This window comes from Lepisosteus oculatus, chromosome 3 (genome assembly GCF_040954835.1).
Source record: "Lepisosteus oculatus isolate fLepOcu1 chromosome 3, fLepOcu1.hap2, whole genome shotgun sequence".
Taxonomy (NCBI): domain Eukaryota; kingdom Metazoa; phylum Chordata; class Actinopteri; order Semionotiformes; family Lepisosteidae; genus Lepisosteus; species Lepisosteus oculatus.
Window position 1 is genome coordinate 26,834,392 of NC_090698.1, and position 20,449 is coordinate 26,854,840.

At 36.7% G+C, this 20,449-nt stretch overlaps 1 protein-coding gene across 3 annotated transcripts in view; it reads left to right on the forward strand.

The window, feature by feature from the left end:
- The window catches only part of psd3l (pleckstrin and Sec7 domain containing 3, like), a 233,687-nt gene extending 215,044 nt beyond the window's left edge, over window positions 1-18,643 (forward strand). For all 3 annotated transcript variants that reach the window (XM_015337961.2, XM_015337977.2, XM_015337970.2), the window contains 4 exons: window positions 3,153-3,310; window positions 4,408-4,552; window positions 6,180-6,323; window positions 14,814-18,643. In XM_015337961.2, the coding sequence (XP_015193447.2) occupies window positions 3,153-3,310; window positions 4,408-4,552; window positions 6,180-6,323; window positions 14,814-15,029 (663 nt within the window). In that variant the 3' untranslated portion in view covers window positions 15,030-18,643. The remainder of the gene's footprint in view (window positions 1-3,152; window positions 3,311-4,407; window positions 4,553-6,179; window positions 6,324-14,813) is intronic.
- The last annotated feature ends 1,806 nt before the right edge of the window (window positions 18,644-20,449 follow it).

Sequence of the window (20,449 nt, forward strand, 5' to 3'; positions counted from 1 at the left end):
GGAATTACCTGTAAACTCCATATTTCACGTTTCAGTTTAAATTATACTGTTTGGACATGTAATTTGATCTTGAGAATGTAGAAGGTTTCTTCAATGGCTTCATTTACTCAGTCTTTCACCTGCAGAGGCAGCTGTGCTGAAAGCAGCTATTTTTTTCCGTAACTAAAAGGTATTTCACGGTATAATAAGGGTTAAACCCCCTGGCACCGATTACATTTCTAGTGAAACTGAACTGATGTTTAGCCACAGTTCTGCTTGATGTGACACATACCGCCTTTGAAGAAGGTTCATTTAGATAGATAATGATACTGCCACTATATCCCTATTATTAAAATAAAAATAAAGATTCCACACTTTGTGAGAGTTATTGGCCCATCTTACTGATTTGCTGGAACACCAAACCGTGTGCTAAGGTGGGAGGTGTCTATATGACCACATTTCTTCACCATGATCAGACAAGCTTTGTTAAGGAGATTCTGGCCTCAAATAATGTTTGCTGTCTTCTCTGTGTACCAGTGGTCCCAAAACCTCACCGCGGCGACCCACACACCTGTTGGTTTTTCTTCTTGCCGAGCCCTCAGATATACAAACCCGTCATTGACTTCATAACAATAAAATTAATTTGATCTGCTTGTTCCCAGCTCTTCAACATGTTTGAGCTGTAACCTTTGCATTTTGTAAGTAAAATTAAAACCCAAACTTGTGACTAGAAACAGAATGTAAAGACTCGTTTGAAGAAACGTCTTAGATCAAGGAAGGCTTCAGTTATCTAATGAGGGTGGAATGGAATGAAAACCAGCAGGTATTTGGGTCACCAGGACCAGAACTGGGAGCCACTGCTGTAGACCTTGATTGCAGACTTTGACCAGCTTAAGTGGAGCTACAAGTACCTGTGGTCAGTTTTGGATTATATGTGTATACTTAATTCTCAATACGGTATGAATTTAACCCAAACCACTGCATAGTTGTTCTTCACATTTTGCTATTTCTAGAGGCCCTTTGTCACGAATGCTCCCTTTAAATTGTCTTATTCTATCTCTGGATGTTTGTCAATTATTACATCCACCCCTTTTGTCTTTAATAATAATAAAAATAATAATAGTAAGAAGACGAAGTCATGTATTTTTTTTGGACACTGTCAATGAATAAATGTCAGTACCCGAGCTGAAAACCACACAAGGGGTGTTTTACTCAGGAATCTAGTCAAGTTGTTGTGTTCTTATCCAGTATACAAATAATTTATCTTGATTGCTTTTACCCTTCAGGTTTTCCCAGTTAGCTGCATGTGTTTTACAGGCTCTTTTTTGTCACCATTGCACACCTAAGAGATTATCTAGTTTAGAAACGATTTGCAGGATAGTCATCTGGGCGGTCCAGGTCTCCTATGTTGCCATGTTTTCCCTCACAAGCTGTGCTCTTTGATTCAAAGACTGCGTTAGCAGATGGACTGTGAAGCTACTGTAGTTCTGGAGAATCAAACTCTTTTTGGTGTCTGCTTAGTTGGAAAGAAACTGGGGGACCTCACCATTTTAAGCAACTTCTTAGATCAAGAAAGGCTTCAATCACCTAATTAAGGTGAGATGGAATGGAAAACCAGCAAGGGTGTGGATATCAGAAAATAAAAATGAGGATGTTCGGTAGTAGGAACTGCAGTGTTTGGTAACCCTAGTTACTTGATCTCCTCTACAAGCATTTGGAGACCCATTGATCTTGACTTTATCCTAGTCGAAGAGCTTTAACTTATTCTAGAAATGTGTTCAGCTAAACTTTCATTTCAGGATTTTATTTGTAAGAAAAAAAACATGCGATTCGGACCGGATTTGAGTCTTGTGTCATGATGTTTTTGTAAATCAAACTTTCTTTCTCTTTCAAAATAGAAAAATATCCCTTCATGTTCCTTCCATTTTTGTTATTCCCATAAGTCGCTAACTGCCTGTAATATCTCTTTAACTCCCCGTATCACTGAGCACTGTACAGTATTTAGACTATTTTGTTCTTAGTGTTTATCTAAAGCAGTTTACTTAATCTAAATGTTACCTATTTTATGCTGCCATTTTTACTAGTATTATTTCTCTGCTACCTTACAGTCAAAGGTAGTGTGGAAATTATGTTCACATATTCAGCTAGTGTATATTTAGCATCCACTGCACAGCTTATAGTATGTCATAAATGTAGAGGAATGTAAAGTACCAGTACAATTACAAGGCTGATTTATCACTACTACAGAAAATACCTTTCGGAAAGTAGGTCACTAAGGACAGGAGACTTGGGATAAGAAGCGTACAGCTGTTTTATCCCATCGATCCAAGGTGAGTAGTGAAGTAAATGTTGATGCTGAGCAGTGTAAAGTCTGTTCTATTTAATTATATCGCTCATGGTTGATGGTTTTTGTCTAAATAATGCTGAAAGGTGTTTGGGGAAAATGGCAGGAGCTGCCGTCCAAATCTTGAAAAGCTGACTGTTTCGTGTCAGGTCAGGTCTGTCAAAGGCAATGAAAGATGTAAGCATCTGTTAGCAGATGTTGGTCTGTCATTAACAAAGAATATTCATTACAAGTAGATTCTGCATTCATGGTGTTAACCAATAAATAATGACAATAATGACACCCTAATACAAGCTACAAGTTAGATTAATATCAATCACTCAGATTCAGCACAAACCTCCTACTGCCTTGATGCCTGACTTTTTGCATGAATTATTATTAGACTGCCTCTATTACCTGAGCCTCTCTGAAACTGATAAACCATGTCATACTGGTAGAATTGCTTTTCCACTTCAGTTTTAGCAGACCAGAAAAGCTCTCTTTAGGTGATGTTGATTTTTCTGTTGAATGGATATTTGGAATATCTGAATCAGTATTCACATCAAAATGCCATGCTGGAGTGAGAACACACAATGCAATGAGCCTGACCTCATCTGACTACAGACTCTAAGACTATAAAATCCCTACAGATTGAAGAACCTGTTGTCATGAAACATTTATTCCTTTTTATACAAGAGAAATATAAAGAATGAAAAAAAAGGATAAGATCAGCTTATTACAGTCACTACAAATTAGCAGCTCATGTAGATGAAACTGTCAAATAAATTAACAAGTAAAGACCTATTGGTTGAGAGGGTGACTGATTGATTTTTTGTTTTGTTCTACTTAGGGTGAGTATAAACCAGAAAAAGCCTTATCAGATGAAGACCTTAAGAACGCCATCAGTGTGCATCACGCACTGGCCATCAAAGCAACTGACTACGAGAAGAGACCCAATGTGCTGAAGCTCAAAACGGCTGATTGGAGAGTCTTCCTCTTCCAAGCACAGTAAGTGTACTGTTAGCTCATGGCCAATTTACCACTGCTGTGCATGTGTATGGGGAGATTAAGGAACTTTGCTTGAAGAAATCTAATTTCATGCTCTGGTTAAAATAAAACGAAAACACATTTATCACCACCATTAGCCATGTCAGGCTCCCATTGTTATTCCATAATGTTTTTTGTGGTACTCAACGAATAAGTAATAAAAGTGCTTAGCAATGAAACAGCTCTCTTGAGATATCATTTTCCACAACTGAATTAGGAGTGAAGATTCACAGCACTGCCTTTCTCCTGAAGATGCAGTGCAGTCACTGCTATGCCCTGATTTTTAATTAACATTATTTAAAATGTATTTTCTGAAAAGTTTCTTTCCATCTCTTGTCTCCTGGCACTTCCTACTAATTTAGCTTTGTGACTTTAATCCAAATGGAAAGAGGTTCAAGCTCTCGGGACTGTATTCCTTTTCGGTCAACGTCGATTCACTGTATGAGCTATTTTTTTCTTTGAATGCAAGATGTATAGATCTAATCCTATAGTTCTTTAATCCATCAATCCATTTTCTAACCGCTTCTTCCAATTTAAGGTTGCGGGGCAGTCGGACCCTATCCTGGCAAGCAGTGAGCGCGAGGCAGGGTACATCCTGGATGGGACGCCAGTCCATCGCAGGGATGACACAGACACAGACAGAGACATGCACCCACTCACACCAGAGCCAGTTGTCACACACACCAGTTAACCTGCCAGTATGTTTTTGAACTGTGGGAGGAAACCGGAGCACATGGAGAAAACCCACACAAACATGGGGAGCACATACAGATTCATATACCGCATCCCAGGTCTGGAATTGAACCCAGGTCCCCAGAGCTGTGAGGCTAAAAACTGCGTGACCATACCTCCTGACTTCTTTCATTTATTACTTATTACAGTTTGTGGAAAAATAAAAATGAAACTCAGTTTTACACTGTTGAAGTCATGTATTGAAATAATACTACTGCAGCAACCATAAGAATCATTCTTAATGAAGAGTATACTTTTCTTATACCAGTGATTATCTGAAATATTGAGCTTTTCAACTCCACTGTCTTTCTACCCTTCGCTTCTAGGAGCCCAGAAGAAATGGAATCTTGGATCAGAAAGATTAATTCAGTAGCAGCCTTGTTCTCTGCACCCTCATTTCCAGCTGCAATTGGTTCCCAGAAAAAGTTCAGCCGTCCTCTTCTACCTGCAACCACAACGAGAATGTCACATGTAAGATACTGTTTTCCTGTTTTTGATGTCTTCTCGACAGTGATTCGTGTTGCAGTTCAATTCCTTCCAGCACTCTCATGCCGCACACCCGGAGAACTAATAAAGTATTGATTGGTTATACAAGCTGGTATCTCATCTAAATTCATTGCTTCGTGCTTTGAAAATGTAAAAAGTAGGATTCACCTCTGAGGTATTGTCAGAAAAGAAAAACTCTGGGGAAAAAAAAGATCTTTCATTTAAACAGTGCTATACAATTGAAAGGCAAAAATTAAATTTGTATTCTGAGCATCAACAGGCATGCATACCTTTGTTAAAAATGGAAATCTGGAGTGTCAAGGGACAATATGCAAGTCTTGTAAAGTGCTCTGCGGTAATGCAACATTTTCTGTCACATACAGTACTGTAGGACCACTTTTCCTAGTGTGGTAGTAGACAGACATTCCAGCTTTTTACAGCCTTCACAGATTCTATGAAAATAACTGGCTCCAAATATTATTTTTGTATAATTAAAAAGTTAGATATAATTGGATAGGGGACAGGTTATTACCTAGAGAAAAAGGAAATGACTTTTGTCTATTGCAGTTTTAAGAATTGGAATTCCATTTACTTTATACTTCTGCAAATATATTTACTCTTCGCTGTATGTGGTTACTGGCACCAAAAGATCAATCTGGGAATATAGCATATACATTCCTCTAATGAATACATCTACCTTTAAATAAATGACCAGTGTAAGTTCAGACTTCATGCTTCAGACATTTCTTTGGGGGTTTTAAGTATTGTTTTGAGAAGATTGTCTTCTCATTTTGTTCCTTACTTGCTTGCCTTAAAAAAAAACTGTTTTATGAAATGTTTTTAGTTATGTTTTTTTTTGTCAACATCAGACAAGTACAGTAATTCAAATGATTTATTCTTTAAAAACATTACATTTTTAGCAACATAAAGACCATTGGGGAACTTTGTACTAGATTAATGGCTGTAACAGTTTGCTGTCAAAAGCCATTTATTTATATCACCATAACCTCTTTATCTTTAATACAATTTTCATACAGGTGTGTGCATTAACACTTTGTTTTTAGCTTTCTGGCCACTCACAAATGTATAATCAAGAATTAGTTCACAGAGCAGTTACATTATGAGGTACATTTGTAAAATTGTGAACAAAAGACATTTTGCCCCTGAATAGTGATTTTTACATATTTTTATTTTAGAACCTGATAGTATACGCAGAGTTTCTTTTCAGAAAGGTAGTTACTGCAGTGTCACATATCATCTGCACACAAGCCTTTTCTACAGGCATGTAGGAGAATTGGTCAAAACATAAAGAAACGAGAGACTCTTGCTGCTATATAGAAAACACTCATTGTGGAATGAATAAAAATGATGTAACCTAAAAGAAAGTTAAATCTTAAAATCATATTCTGGAACCTCTGACCCCTTGAGTTAGTGACCCATCATTTCCATACTGTCTTATTGACAAACACATTGCACAAGTACATTAGAAATGTGCTATTAAGATTCCTAGAATCTTTAAATTAAGAGAGATTTCATGACCAGTAGTTCTCCTCTCCTTGTAAAACAAAGTGTTTATATCCTCGAGCTGAATGAAGTTGTATCTCTCCTGCAGGACGAACAGCTGAAGTCCCATGAGGCCAAACTGAAACACATCTCCACTGAGCTGGCTGAGCACAGATCATACCCCCCAGACAAGAAAGTCAAAGCCAAGGAGATTGATGAGTACAGACTCAAGGAGCACTACCTGGAGTTTGAGGTACGTCTTAATGTAAATGCAGACTGAAAGGCAAAACGCAGGCAGTACATAGCTGCAAATGACAGCTCATTTCACATTATCTTTACTTGTGAAGAAACATTGACCATTCTTCTTTGCTGTCCTCTATATACTGATATGTTCTGACATCAGAAGGCATATTATCATAGGTTTTGACATCTCATGTGACAATCACAGGAAAAGTGCTCTGACAGCTTCACATACAGCTTTTTTGCTGTATGCACCATGCTGAAGGATGGGTAACATTCCACAATGCTTTATAAATATACTATATAACACTTTTTATCCTTAAGGATCACAAATATGACCAGGCCCACTTTGTCTTCTTTGTCTGCCACTGAAATGTAGCCTCCACTACACTGATGGATATTAGGTGGAGAGGTGAGAAATTGAGTTAGCTGAGTTAAGACAGACCTTTAGTGGCACGCTATTGAGTAAGCACAGAATAGAATTTAGCCATGTTACCAGAGTTACTCCATTACCTCTACTTTTGCTAACAGTTCCGTGAGATTTATAATGACCAAGTTCCAGAAACTTGGTTTAATATCTCATCCAAATGATGGCTTCTCTTACAGCACAGTATCCCTGATAAAAATACTGGGATATTGGTATGGAAATTATGGTCCATGGGAAGGGTGCCCCCTGCTGGCTTATGATATTAATAATAATAGCAGATAGAGTTTACCTTACCTGAAAAAAAAAATTGCGTTCTCTGAGAAAATTGCATCCTTTCAATCAACGACTCACTGTGTGTTATGCTATATTATTTGTTGTTTTTTTCTTGTGTACAGATTTGTTTTATCTGTAGTATCCATCAAACAGCTTGGAATAAGTCCAGTCATCTCTAATTTGTATGACGGAGGTTTAAGGCCCATAACTTGATAGGTAATCTGTACAAATGAGCTGTTTCACTGTGGCACCATAAATCTTCACTGGCCAATAATTAACTTTCTTTGTAGTGTGAAGCAAGCAATTCAACCTTTTACTTCTGAACTGCATATGTATTAAGTACACCACACCAAAAAGAAAAAAATCCAAATCAGATTATTTCCTAGTAATACACATTCTGCTTTGGAAATTACAGTTAATGATCTGTGTTGTTGATCATATTTCTCTTATTTTAAGTAATTGCCAATGTTCCTCTCAATATCATACCTTTTATAAATAAGAGAAAAAAAGACCTGAGCCTTTCAGAATGCAACAAAGGGGGAAACACAACTTAATGAAGATTAGTAGGAACTGAAATCAATGAAATGGAAGTCTTGCAGAAGCTGATTTACTTAAAGCAGGAACCTTGACCTTTCTGACAAATTGATCTGTGAGCATTCATTCAGTTTGGCAGTTCTGCTGATTAAAATTCTTTCCTGTCCTGAAATCCTTAATTAGTAAGGACACAATTAGTAAGACAAACTTTTTTGATACTGCAGCATTTCTTAAGTTACAATTGAACTGCCTCTTATAAAACTTTTAGCATAAATTAATAAATTATCAATTTAAAGTGGAAAGATTTTTTCTCTAGATTTTGAAATACAGTAGTTTATTTTATAAAATAATGTGTAGTACAGTATGTAATGATACGGCTAAGTAGGCAATGGCTTTATTTAATTGCTGGATAATATTACCAATATATAATTACTTGTACTCTATATGAGTTTTTTTGTAATGCATTTCGCAGTCCAAAAATTGCATTAAAAAATGCTTAACATTTTATCATGCTTAATGATTTTGTTTAAACCAACCTTTTTGAAAATTAACTGCATTTTTTATTTATTTGAGGGTATGGAGGGTTTTTCTCTAAAGTGATAACATTGCTTTGATTCATGAGCTATTTAGCTACTGTACAGTATGTAGTTTTAGTTCTAAGAATGGTTTATTGTACGAGAGATGCAGTATGTGCTGAAACTAGAGACACTGCTATGGCGAAGTCACGTTATATATGTCAAGGCATTTGGGGCATAAGAAACCTCAACAAGGATTGTTAGTTGACAGATTGTTTTGGCCAAGGTTACTTATATTGCCTGAATACCTGCTCACGTTGTCAACTGGAAGCAAACACCTGTGTTTCAAGAAGGACTCTTTTACAACCACTACCTCTCATAGATGTTCACTTCGAATGTGTTCCTGTGGAATGGATGTAGTAGGGTCTTTGCAAAGAAACAGTTCAAGTAATTGCTTTATTTGTATCCTTTGTGTCAATGTCACCAGAGTTCTAGAAACCTTTCCTTTGTACAGTATAGAAGCCAAACAGATGGCAAAAGCTCTTGGTATTTTTATCTCCCCTACATAAGTCAAATACCGCAGAATCTTGTTGAAACTTGGTTATAGAATATTAATTAGCATTGGTAACAATCCATACTGTACCATCCAAAGACGGATGGGTTGGTGAAACATTTCAGCCATATTCTCAAGACCATACTCCAGGGTTTTGTAAATAACACTGGCAGAGACTGGGACTCTTTGATATAATATATGTCATTTGCATAACCTTAAGTCTCTGAGGGATATATACCTTTTGAGCTACTTTACTGCAGGGAGCTGTTGTCCTTTGTTCCGAACTCCCTGGCATCCTGAAAGAAACTTGGAAGGGGCAGAGGAAGGTTACTTACTATGTATTGAGAATGTGCGATTAGATGGAGGAGTACATATTGCTAGTAAGACAAAACATGCACTGAAAGCCTCAAAACCCATGTGTGTTCAGAGGGTGTTTCTACTATTGCCAACTTCTGAGAACAGAGCCAAAAAGCAAGAACCAATAGAAATGACCAAAGATCGAGTACTGTCATATACCAGATGAGCAAACCGGATAAGAGCATGTAGAAAAATGTATTCCATGTGAACCCTTTGAAAGACTGGGGGAAAAAATAAAAAAATCAAACATTATTGATCCCAAAAGCTGGAGATGATAATGAATTAGAGCTGTTCATTCGTTCAGTGATGTTCAATGGATGTTTCAAATTACAAAGCAAAAATTAACAATGCTGGACTTTCTGAGCTCTTTACTTGGTTTACTTGAATTTCACTGGGGAAGCGTGACATTCAGTTACTGGAAACAGCAGGCATTCACTAGGAAAGGTATCAAATTTCAGAACAACTTCTGAGACTGGAGACTCTGAAAGAAGAACTCGACCGCATCTTGCCATTCCCTGTCACTGAGCCTTCATCAAGTCTCTGGAGAAGTCTAATTGTCCTCACAACAGTAATTGTTAGCAAGTTCCACCTAGAACTCCATTCTTGTCTTTCACAAAGCGTAGGGTGGAATCAGGAAAAGTACTGTTCATAAAAGCTCCTCAAGCAACTCAAGAAATATTGCGAAATATGCCAAGGAGACAGGGTAAAAATTGGACCAAGGCGATATGCAACGTTGGTAGAAACTTGCCCAACCAGACTTGCAGCTGGAATTACTGAGTTGCTTTCACCAAATAATACACTTATTGATCTGAACATTTATGCACTCAACATATTTTAGTTTTTTTTTTCTCTTTAGTTGCTGAAATTTAGTGTAATGCATCTTACCCTTAGAAGTTTTCAGGTTAAAACATTCAGATTTCAAGTGAAATGTTAAGTTTACAAAATGAAGAAAATGCACTGTCCGGTACTTAGAACTTTGTGTGGCTAACTAGAAATATTGCAGGTGGATGTTGTTATTCTAAACCTTAATACCATTGCATGGTGGCCTGGTGGCATCTAATCTCCTTACCCTTTGCATCCTGGTAAATTTATTCAGTTACTTAACCCTGGGTTTATAAAATACAGTTTGCATATATCTCTGAAAGAGAATGAGCACTTGTTCATGGCTTGTTTCAAGGTCTTACTGAAGTTTGTTGTCTTGGAGTTTTTGCCATCTGTTAAACCTTCTAAAGTCTTATTTCTATTATTGTTTCCAGTTTTTTAAGAATGAAAGAGTGGTTGGCGCCATAGTGACGCAGTGGTTAGTGCTGGGGCCCTGGGTTCAATTGTGGGTGCTATCTGCATGGAGTTTTTATGCTTTCTCCATGTGTCTGTGTGCCTCCGATAGACTAGCGTCCAGTCCAGGGTGTACCCTGCCGTGCGCTCCTTGCTTGCTGGGATAGGCTTCAGCTCCCCCACAACCTTGAATTTAAAGAAGTAATTAAAAATAGGATGGATGTAAGCATGGTAATAAATGAGTTGAAGCATTCAACCCATTCTAGCTCATCTAGCTTTTAGTAGTTAATTGATCATAGGATCTCATCCAGCCTGACAAAAGCTAAGTATCATTTTTTTAAAACATGGCTTCCATACTCTCATAACAATTTGTGTGAAATTGTGCCTCTATGCTCAGTTTTAGATGCACTTCCAGACGAATTCTTCTAATGTCTTTGATCCAAGCTTCATTGCTGAGACAGGGGAAATCCATTGAGATTATTTTTCAATGTCCTTGATGATTTAGGCCATTACTGGGGATCAGGTCCCCTCATATAGTCTTTCCTGTTTAAAAAAAAGCATAAAAGATTCTTTTTTCCAATCTGCCAGTATAGGATGTTCTGTTGAGTTCAGGAACGTGTCCTCTCTGGATTGGTTGCAAAATATATTTTTCGTAACACAGTGACTAAAATCGTGCACAATTGTTTGCAAAATGTTACAAGTGCATTACAGAATTTTAATATTAAAGTTCTACACTTATAACTAGACATTATAGCCTAGCAATTGTTGTCTTTTTTATTGTTTCTCCAGCAATCTAGAAGACATAAACTTGCCTACATACTGTATGTGCCTATGTAATTCTTAGCTTTGTTTATTTTACCTGGTTATTCTTGATCACTGTATATATTTCAGTAACATTGTGAAATCTGCAATGAACTTTCTAAAACACCAGGTGAATAAACACTTGGATTTTGTTGAAAAACTAGTTTATTTTTAAGGACTTTTTTATCACATGGCTTGGCCCAGGTAATCCCAGGAAAAAATACCTATGCAGTTGTTTTCTTAATATACTTAATGTCAATATCAAAGTTAACCAGCATCCTATTAACCTCTGCTATTGGAGGTTAGCCAGTTATGTCTTGATTTACCCAGTTCTCTTTATAAAGCTAAAATCCTGCCAGAGGAGATGGCTGACTTCAATTAAATGATCTGAGATGGTACTATTGCCATTTTGTAGATAACTTGTCTTTGGCACATCTAAATCCACAGTATCAAAATATTGGGAATTTAATCTGATAGTGGAGCAGAAGCTTACAGATCAGATAATCACAGTACAGATGGCCTCCAGTAAGATTTTTTTTGGACTGTATTTGTCATGTAACTACATTTTGGACTGAGATTAAACTTTCATTTGCTTTTGAAGGATTATTTTCTTTTATCTAAATTGTTCAGATCTGATCCGATTCTGGAGGTTGATCAATAGATTCGTGTCATGTACTTACATTGTTAAATCGGTAATAGTATAGTGGCTTTACAGGGCCTCACATGAGTTTTGGATCAGTAAACCAAGACCACTGAGCCTGATTTTTGTCTGATTTATTCATTTGTTTCCATGCTCCTTATTTCTACTTCATTGTTTTGTTTTCATTTTCTGTACTGCTTTCTGTGTGGTTGATATTTCAAATTTTTGTGTAGAGTTTATTTAAAAAAAACAGCATTTTAAAAATATAGTCTCAGACAAAAGTAAATGAGTAATTCTGTGAGCAATCATGGTTCTGTGAGCAGTTGACTGAATCGGGAGGTCGGGTGTTCAAATCCAGCTGTCGCCAGGAGTTTTCTTTGAGTGGAGCAGTGGTTCTGTGGCTAAGGATCTGCGCCTGTGGCTGGAAGGTTGCCGGTTCAAATCCCGCAGCCGGCAGAGCAATCCTACTCCACTGGGCTCCTGACCAAGGCCCTTAACCCCAACTGCTCCAGGGGCGCTGTACAATAGCTGACCCTGTGCTCTGACTCCAGGCTCTCTCCCTGTCTGTGTGTCTATGTGTCTCATGGAGAGCAAGCTGGGGTATACGAAAAGACGAATTCCTAATGCAGGAAATAGTATAGGGCTACTAAAGGGATGTTATGTTATGGTAAATAGTTTCACCAACTTCATGTTAATTCACTAACACAAATACTGTATAGAAGTACAGTATAAGCAGATTTGTGAATGCTTTTATGAATTAACCTTATTGATGATTGATGCAATTCTTAATAAACATACATTTTTTGTGAATCTAAAATCTAAAAAAAGACAAAAATATTAATGTTTCTTTCACCTCAAAAAGGTCATTTTAAAAGTTTATTTTTGGTTCCTTTCAAATGTCATATTTTTTTCAAAATGCTGAGATGGTTATTCTTACACACATTCTTTTTTTCTTTTTTTGATTTTTGTGGCCTGACATAGACAAGACAAAGTCAGGGGTAAGGTCAGTGCACTGAGCCAGTTCAGCCAAGACCATAAAAAAGAGCACTGCCATTTCTTGTTCAGTCTTCCTAGACTGACTTATGCAGAAGCACTGCAATAACACATACTTTCCAGATCCCTCATAAGGACTGAGGGCAAGCAGAAGCCTACAGTCCCACAAACCGGTAATGCAAATTGCTGTTGTGTGTAAGTTAACAGGAAAAACCATAAGAGTGCTCAACCTATTTTACAGTGTATATATATATAACCATTTGTAGTTTTTTTTCATGTTCATTATTTGTATTCAGCGTAATAAATTCATACAGTACAGTATATAATGGATTCGGCTGTGAGTGTATCTTTGTCATCTTTGAGATACAGACAGGAGTTGCATTATATGTATAACGCCTTATGAAAGTATTTATCCCCTTCCAGTCATGTCCATTTTGTCGATTTACAAATTATACATTTTATTCCAGTAAATGGTTTTAGTGAGAACTTTAATGGACTGTGCTATGAGTGAAATAAGGTAAATGTCCTTGAAAACAAAAATATATCCCAATGCACCAAATTTTCTGTAGCTAACCTAGTTTAGGTAAGGTGTACGGAATGGCTTTGATAAGACACCAAATGTGCTCTGTGTGCAATAATAAAGGCTCATGTTATTCCAAAATAAATCTGTTCCTCCAAACTAAGAAGCCCGCCAAGGAGGAAACTGGTTAGGGATGCCATAGTAAGGCCGATGTATATGAGCTAAAGAATTCAGTGACTCAGATTAAATAAAATGTCCATGAGTCAAGAACTGTACAACAGTATAAAACTGGCTTGTATGTACTGAAAACAAACATCAAATCATGCATATGATTATGTTATGTAAATTGTTGGGAAAATAGGAACATTTTAGTCTATATTCAAATTGCTATGTCTGACCAAAATCCAACACATTGCATCACCCAGTCAGTACCAATCCCTTGTCAAGCAAGATGGTGGGAGTATTTTGATATGGGGCTGCTTCTCGTCAGCAGGGTGTAAGAAGCTTGTCAAGACTCAGAGCAAAATCGATGGAGCCAAGTACAGGCAATTCTTCAAAGAAAAGCCACTTTATTCTCATGATATAAATTCACTTTTCTGTAGGAAATTGACCCAAAGCGCAAGCCCAGTGCTACAGTGGAGTGGCTTAATAAGAAGAAAGTGTCCCACTTCTTCCCACTTGGAGTATCCCAGTCCAAGTCTGGACTTGAATGTGATATTCTTGAAAATTGCTGTCTATCAACAATCTCCATACTCTTTTGGTGTGCAAAGTTAAGACTTATCCAAATTGACCCCTAGCTGTAATTACAGCCAAAGGGTCTTCCACCACGTTTTGACTTAGGGGAGTGGATACTTAAAATATGCCATCCATATCCCATGTTTTAGTTTTGGATTATCTGCAGTTTTTGAACTTGACAATGAACTTCTTTCACCCATTAAACTGTTCAGATAGAGCATCCCACTCAATCAAATTTGATTGAACTATTGATTTAAAAATATCTATACATCATTAATAAAGTGGAACATCGTTTGAAGCATTTCAAAATACTATTGAAGGCACTGTACTATACAGTATGCTATTAAATGCCTCCATTAGTGTTAACATTTGTATGTTATAAAATACAGCTTAGACTGGGTGAAATGAAACCAAGCTGGTCATTTAGGAATCTTTAATTCCCTTCAGAATCTTTAAAAACTTAATCACATCCCAAAGAAAACTATACAAGAGTAGCCATCCATTACTAATAATCCATTACTAATCCAAACGAATCCATTACTTTTACCAGTCACATCTAAATCACTGTGTATTGTGCTTCTTCATTAACACTACTTAGTTCCTCTCTACATATCCATCATGTTAGAAGGCTACTTTTCGTATGGCAAAAATGTAGATCATTCTGAAAATGACTTTTGCATAAGGAATGAAAAACATTGTGTGAAATGTGTAAGGTCTTCAGACCTTTGCACAACAATACATGTTAGAATCATTTACAGTGTTGTACTTCCTTCAAAATAAAAAAAAACAGTTTTGTGCTGAATTTCTGTCTGAGGGCCTCTTCTGGTTTCTCCTTTGGCTTCGTTCCTTCTTACCCGTGACTGTACTGTCCTCCTGACAGGAGAACCGCTACGAGGTGTACGTGAAGCTCTTGAAGGAGGGAGTGAAAGAGCTGCTGTCGGGCAAAGAGAGTGACGGCAGCGGGCTGAAGAAGTCCCACTCCAGCCCGTCTCTCAATCAGGAGTCCTCGCCAGCTAGCGCCAAGGTCAAGCGCAACGTCTCCGAGAGGAAGGACTACAGGCCGGAAACGCCCAGCTCCAAGCAGAACGTTACCTAGGGAACAGCACGCGACACAAGACAAGCCTACCAGATGCAATGTGTGAATATGTTTTATGTAATTTATTTATCTGGCAACTGTTATAAATAAACAGTAGTGTATAATATAACTGATAATAGTCCTTGACTGACTGGTGCTTGTGTAGCATTTTTTTAGGGTATAACATCTTTTTTGTTGTTGTTGTTGTTGCCGTTGCTTATTGTATAAAACTGTTGTAGATTTTGTTGTGAGGCTTTAAACTAAGTGTCACTTTACTGGACCTTGCTGGTCTGTTTCACAACAATCATTTCTTTGCCTTTTAGTCAAGAGAAAACGTTTTCTTATCTCTTTTTAGTTTAGTGAAAGATCCCGGACCAGTTTCTGTATACGTACAGTACTAGCAAAGAAATTCCAAATAAAGCAACCGTACGACAGACTTGCTTGGAAGTTAAACTGTATTTATTTGAAACTGTTTTTAGTGTATGTAGACAACATACAGTAAGTGGTCATAATTATTGCTGTTAAAATAAGTCAACGTGATTCACTTCCTGTGAAACCTGACATATCTTATCAAAGACAATGTTTGTTTTCCAGACTTTCCTTATACAGTAACTCATAAATATTTTTTTTTATTTGTTGAAATTGGATTGAAACTTAATGATATAGCATCAAGTTGTAAATAATTGGATGTGATGCATTTGTTTAGTTAAGCATTTTAATGCGTTTGAAGGTATATCTTTGCTAGGAATGAAAAGAAAGCATCCTTTTTAAAAAAATCATTATAAAGTTGAATAAGTCTACTTACAGTATGTATTTTATTTAATTTTACAAGCATGTTACACTTGCTGAAAAAAGTATTAAAACAAAAGATTATACATTTGTACTGTCAATGAGGGATGCTTTCATTTTAGCCATTCAGTATAATCTAACATTCATTTACATTTAAATCTTCAGACTCCAGTACGATATTGAAGGAATCATAGGAAACCGCATTTTGCTACTTTTCTGTAGCTGAGCCGTTTGTTTTATATCTTTTGGAACAAAGGATATATTTGTGTTTTTTAAGTAGTGTAAATGCCAACTATCTTTTTGTGTCTTTTATAATCTTCTATATATTTGGATTTTGAATTCTAATTTGATAACTGTAAAGACCGACTTAGTATTTATAGCGCACTTTATAAATTAGTTATTTTAAATATTTCAGAAAGCTTTATAGAGGGGGTACGCTGAAAAATTACTGAAAAGTTTTTTTTTTTGCCTCATAAGAAGTCTGCAAGCTGTCTTCTTTACTGGCATTGTGTTGCAAACAGAAGGAAAATTTTTACTTTAATCCGGGTACAGAGTTGAACTTTTGTTCTGATCAGTTTAGCCCTAAGTGTTGTTTCAGTTATAAAGAGTAGGTTTGCTGTTGCTTATTGACAAGGTTTCCATTGTGGGAATCATTTACTGTAGACCTTAAAAGTTTAGTGTTTGCTGTTATTCAGGCTGTCTTCATTGAATTGCTGATGTTAGATGCACAGAGATGCAAATGTAAATTTGAGACTATTTGTAGAATATAAATTGGTATTTTTAGGGGTGAAAATTTGAACATCTCTATCCATTTCCAAACAAAAACCTTTATTCTGCTGTTCCTGTCAATGCTGTTGAATACATAAAATATATATTATACATTAAATAAACCCTCAAGGTGCAGAATTGAATTACAGATCTAGTTATACAGTATATACAGCATGGATTACTTAAAATGTAAGTCCTGAAAATCATTAAATATTCACATTTGTTTTCTTAACTCATGTGTTGTTAAATGTGGGGTAATATCCAAATTTCACATAAAGACAAAGATGCACTCTGTAGATTTTAAAAAGGAGAGTTGGTAGTAAAATTCTGTTTTTTAGTTTTCAGAAGTTAAAAATAAAAATGTTTTTATTTCGCTTATCTGCACATACTGTACTTTTCAAAGACTTGCAGTTGCTAACTAGGTTTTAATAATTTGGGTGAATTAATAGCTTTAAGAACAGTGTGACTCAAAGTTTTTTTACAACTCATGCTTTTGTGTTCATTGATGTCGACAAAAAAATATATACTATGTAAAAACTGCATCTTCTGTTTAGTGTGCTCTGTGACACACATAAGCTGCATGTTTTACATTTTTTTGGTCCATTTTACAGGAATGTGTTCAGCTAAGTGACTAATGGAACTAAGAGTAATTGAATGAAAATGATATTCCATGTATTTAATTCATACTGTAGTTTCTCTGGATCCATCATTATACTGCTGCCATAGCTATAGTCTTGACAATAGATGAGGCCTGGAAAAGAAAAAATGCTGAAAATGTTACCTTAAAGTCTTGCAGTATTGACAGTAACAGGCTCAGATTTGCATTTCTTTAGGCCCTCGAGGTAGAACAGATAAATGTCAGAGGCTGTAAGTAAAAATGATTTCACACCCACCAGAGAGAGAGAGGTCATTGTTATCCCCACTCAAGTAAACTGGAGATTAATGTTCATTCCGCCACTCTGAATTATAATTCGGCAAGTATTCTACGTGAACATTTTATGCATCCATTTGTTTCTGATGTTTCTAATAAAATTAAAACTTTTAATACTCTCACTTCTCACAACATTTATTAAATGGGGAACAAGATTCCTTCAGTTCAAATAATGCACATTTCATCTGTTTCCGGCGTAGATTTCTGCTGATCTATGAAAATATTTAATAAATACAAATGTGTATTCTTTGTTTAGATACGTACTGTATACTACACCCCAAATTTGAACATGATAATTTCATGAAATGGGCAATGGAGTAATATAAAGTGTGTTGAGGTATTATTGTATTATAAATTTAAAGAAGCTGTGTTAAAGCTGCCGATCAAGTTTCTCTTTTACGAGAGAGAATTTTATCATTCTCTGTATCACACTTTCCCTTCTCATATAGTTGGCAATTTCACAGTTTGGGTGGAAGACATGTTATCAAAGCTGAAAGCCCAGTCTTTTGTTATTTGGTGTATCTGAATGAAATCTTGATGGATTTTAGCTTTCGGAGTTTGTCTAACCAAGAATTAATTATGAATTCTTACAGCAGGAGGTTTGTGTAGCACAAGCTAATAACTTCTTGAGCAGATGCTTTACCAGGGTTCCTCTTACAATTATTCTAGTGCAGATGTCATTCTTGTACAAAATGCCACATTATCTTGAATTTAATGGCTTCACAGCTATCCTTTTGGCACTAGAAGGATATTTGTTTTAAGACATTTATATACTGTAGGTTTTATTTAAAAATATGAAATTTGTCATTAAAATATAAAAATGGGAGCAACTCAGTTTAATCACATGGTTCTTGTTTTATGGTATACAGTACACCTGTATGCACTTTAGCCCTAAAGTGGCTGTTTGTGAAAACGTGTGCATTGACATATTTCTGAAAGCTGTGATATTGTACAATCAATAACTGTGTAAATGTTAAATATAGCTATTGCCCTGTGTTTTTAAAGGCCCAAGATTATATTGTTGGTTGTTAAAGTGATTTCAGTGGCATTGAAGGTGGTTTAATGTTCTAATGCCAAGATCAATAACATAACATTGATATGCAAACTGTAGATGGACTCAACAAATAAAATACCGTATTTCATTCAACGTACTTTGTTTTCTCAGTCATTGAGCGTTGTTTTCTCACCTTGCAAGAGATAACATAATACCTTCTGCTTTTACTGAAATAATATCAATGACATTTCTGCCCAGATTTAAAAAAAATAATGAAATATGACCAAATGCAGTGTACCACAACATATTGTAATCTCAAAAATTAGAAAATAAACAGATCTTCCTGCAAAGATGTCTTAACATCTTTGTAATCTGAACTAAATGTAAGTGTAGTTGTAAAGTCACTTCATTTAACATTTATTTGAATCTGTTCATTGTGAAAAGTTTTCATGATTTAGCAGATTCAAATTACAGTGTTGTGTCCCCCTAAGCCCTGCTAAATTACAGGGTGTGTTGCGGCTCTATTGGCTGTAGGCCACACCTCCACCTCCTGCCTGCTTTTCATGAGTTACCAAGGTGACAGCAGGATACTCTGAGCACCTGAATACCACGAGAAGTCACATCGCAGCAGGTGTTCCTAGTTATTTGAGTCCTGCTTAGTTTCTCCGTTAGCTGTTGTCCTGAAATTGTTGTCCCGTGATTCTGTACCCCTGCCTACCTGCTTTTTCCCCATCACTTGCTTGCTTCCTGACCCACCCAGACTGCACTTGGGAACCCTGTCTGGTGCTGTGCTGCCCTAGGCTGGTGGCGGCTTTACATTTCTCTGTGAGTTTGGTCCAGCGGCTGCCTGTACACGTCTGTGTCCCTGGTGTGCATGATGGCGGTGAGGCCATGCTGCTGTGGCTCCAGGTGCAGACCGCCCCGCCCGGTCCTGTCCCTGCACTCTACAGCAATGAAGAGTCCATACTGGAGAAAGCCAGCCACTGGCCCAAGTCTGTGGCGCCCTTGCTCCTGGGTCTGTAATGCCTCCATACCCGTTCTGAGTGCTGTGGCGTAAGGTCTAAAGGACAGAAAGAAAATGACCCAATCAACATGTTTACAAAATAAATTACTGCAGGATCAATTCAGTTTCATGCGATTCAAAGCTGTAGATTTCAAACATTTACACAAAGTGTCTAATATTCTGATATGAAAAACCCTAACAGGTAGTGTTGCAGTTTAAAATACAGTACTACTGTAAGTGAACAGAAAGTTACCACCTCTATCATTGGGGCCATCCAGTTGGCATTTTAGCCCATAACGCTTATCTAATTAGAAAGCTCCTGATTGAGTTTCATCTCAACAACATAATGACCTCAAATATATGGCCAAGAAATCTCCACCTCTATTCTTAATACCGATAGGCATGCACATTTTAGTAAAATCACCGATTTAATTCATTTACTACTCATTCATTTACTATAACATACAGTACCTTACAGAATGTAGTGTGCACAAATTTTGAAAAAAATTGGCATAAACCTGTGGCACCTGTATAAAAAGGGCTGTAATTCCTGTATGGTTCACCCAATATAGATGTACTGTAAATACCCTTGAATTAAAGCTGACATTCTGCACTTTAACCTCAGTCATTGTTTTATTTCAAATCCAATGTACTGGAGTACAGAGCCAAAACAGCAAAAATTGTGTTACTGTCCAAATACTTATGGACTGCACTGTAGACTATGGGTTTTATCTCTGTCATCATTTAGAGTCAAATCTCGGGGGGAAAAAAAAGTTCCTGAGTGAAAAAACACATTACAAATGGCCCACTGGAATGATATTTTAGGCAATTATTATTTGACATTGGTCATCAAAAGTATCTACAGTATCTACTTAAATCCTCCCTCTAGTGGGTTAAACTGGGTTAAAATCCAGGAATGTAGAATGTGGGAACAAGCACTTCCATGTTAAAAGGGT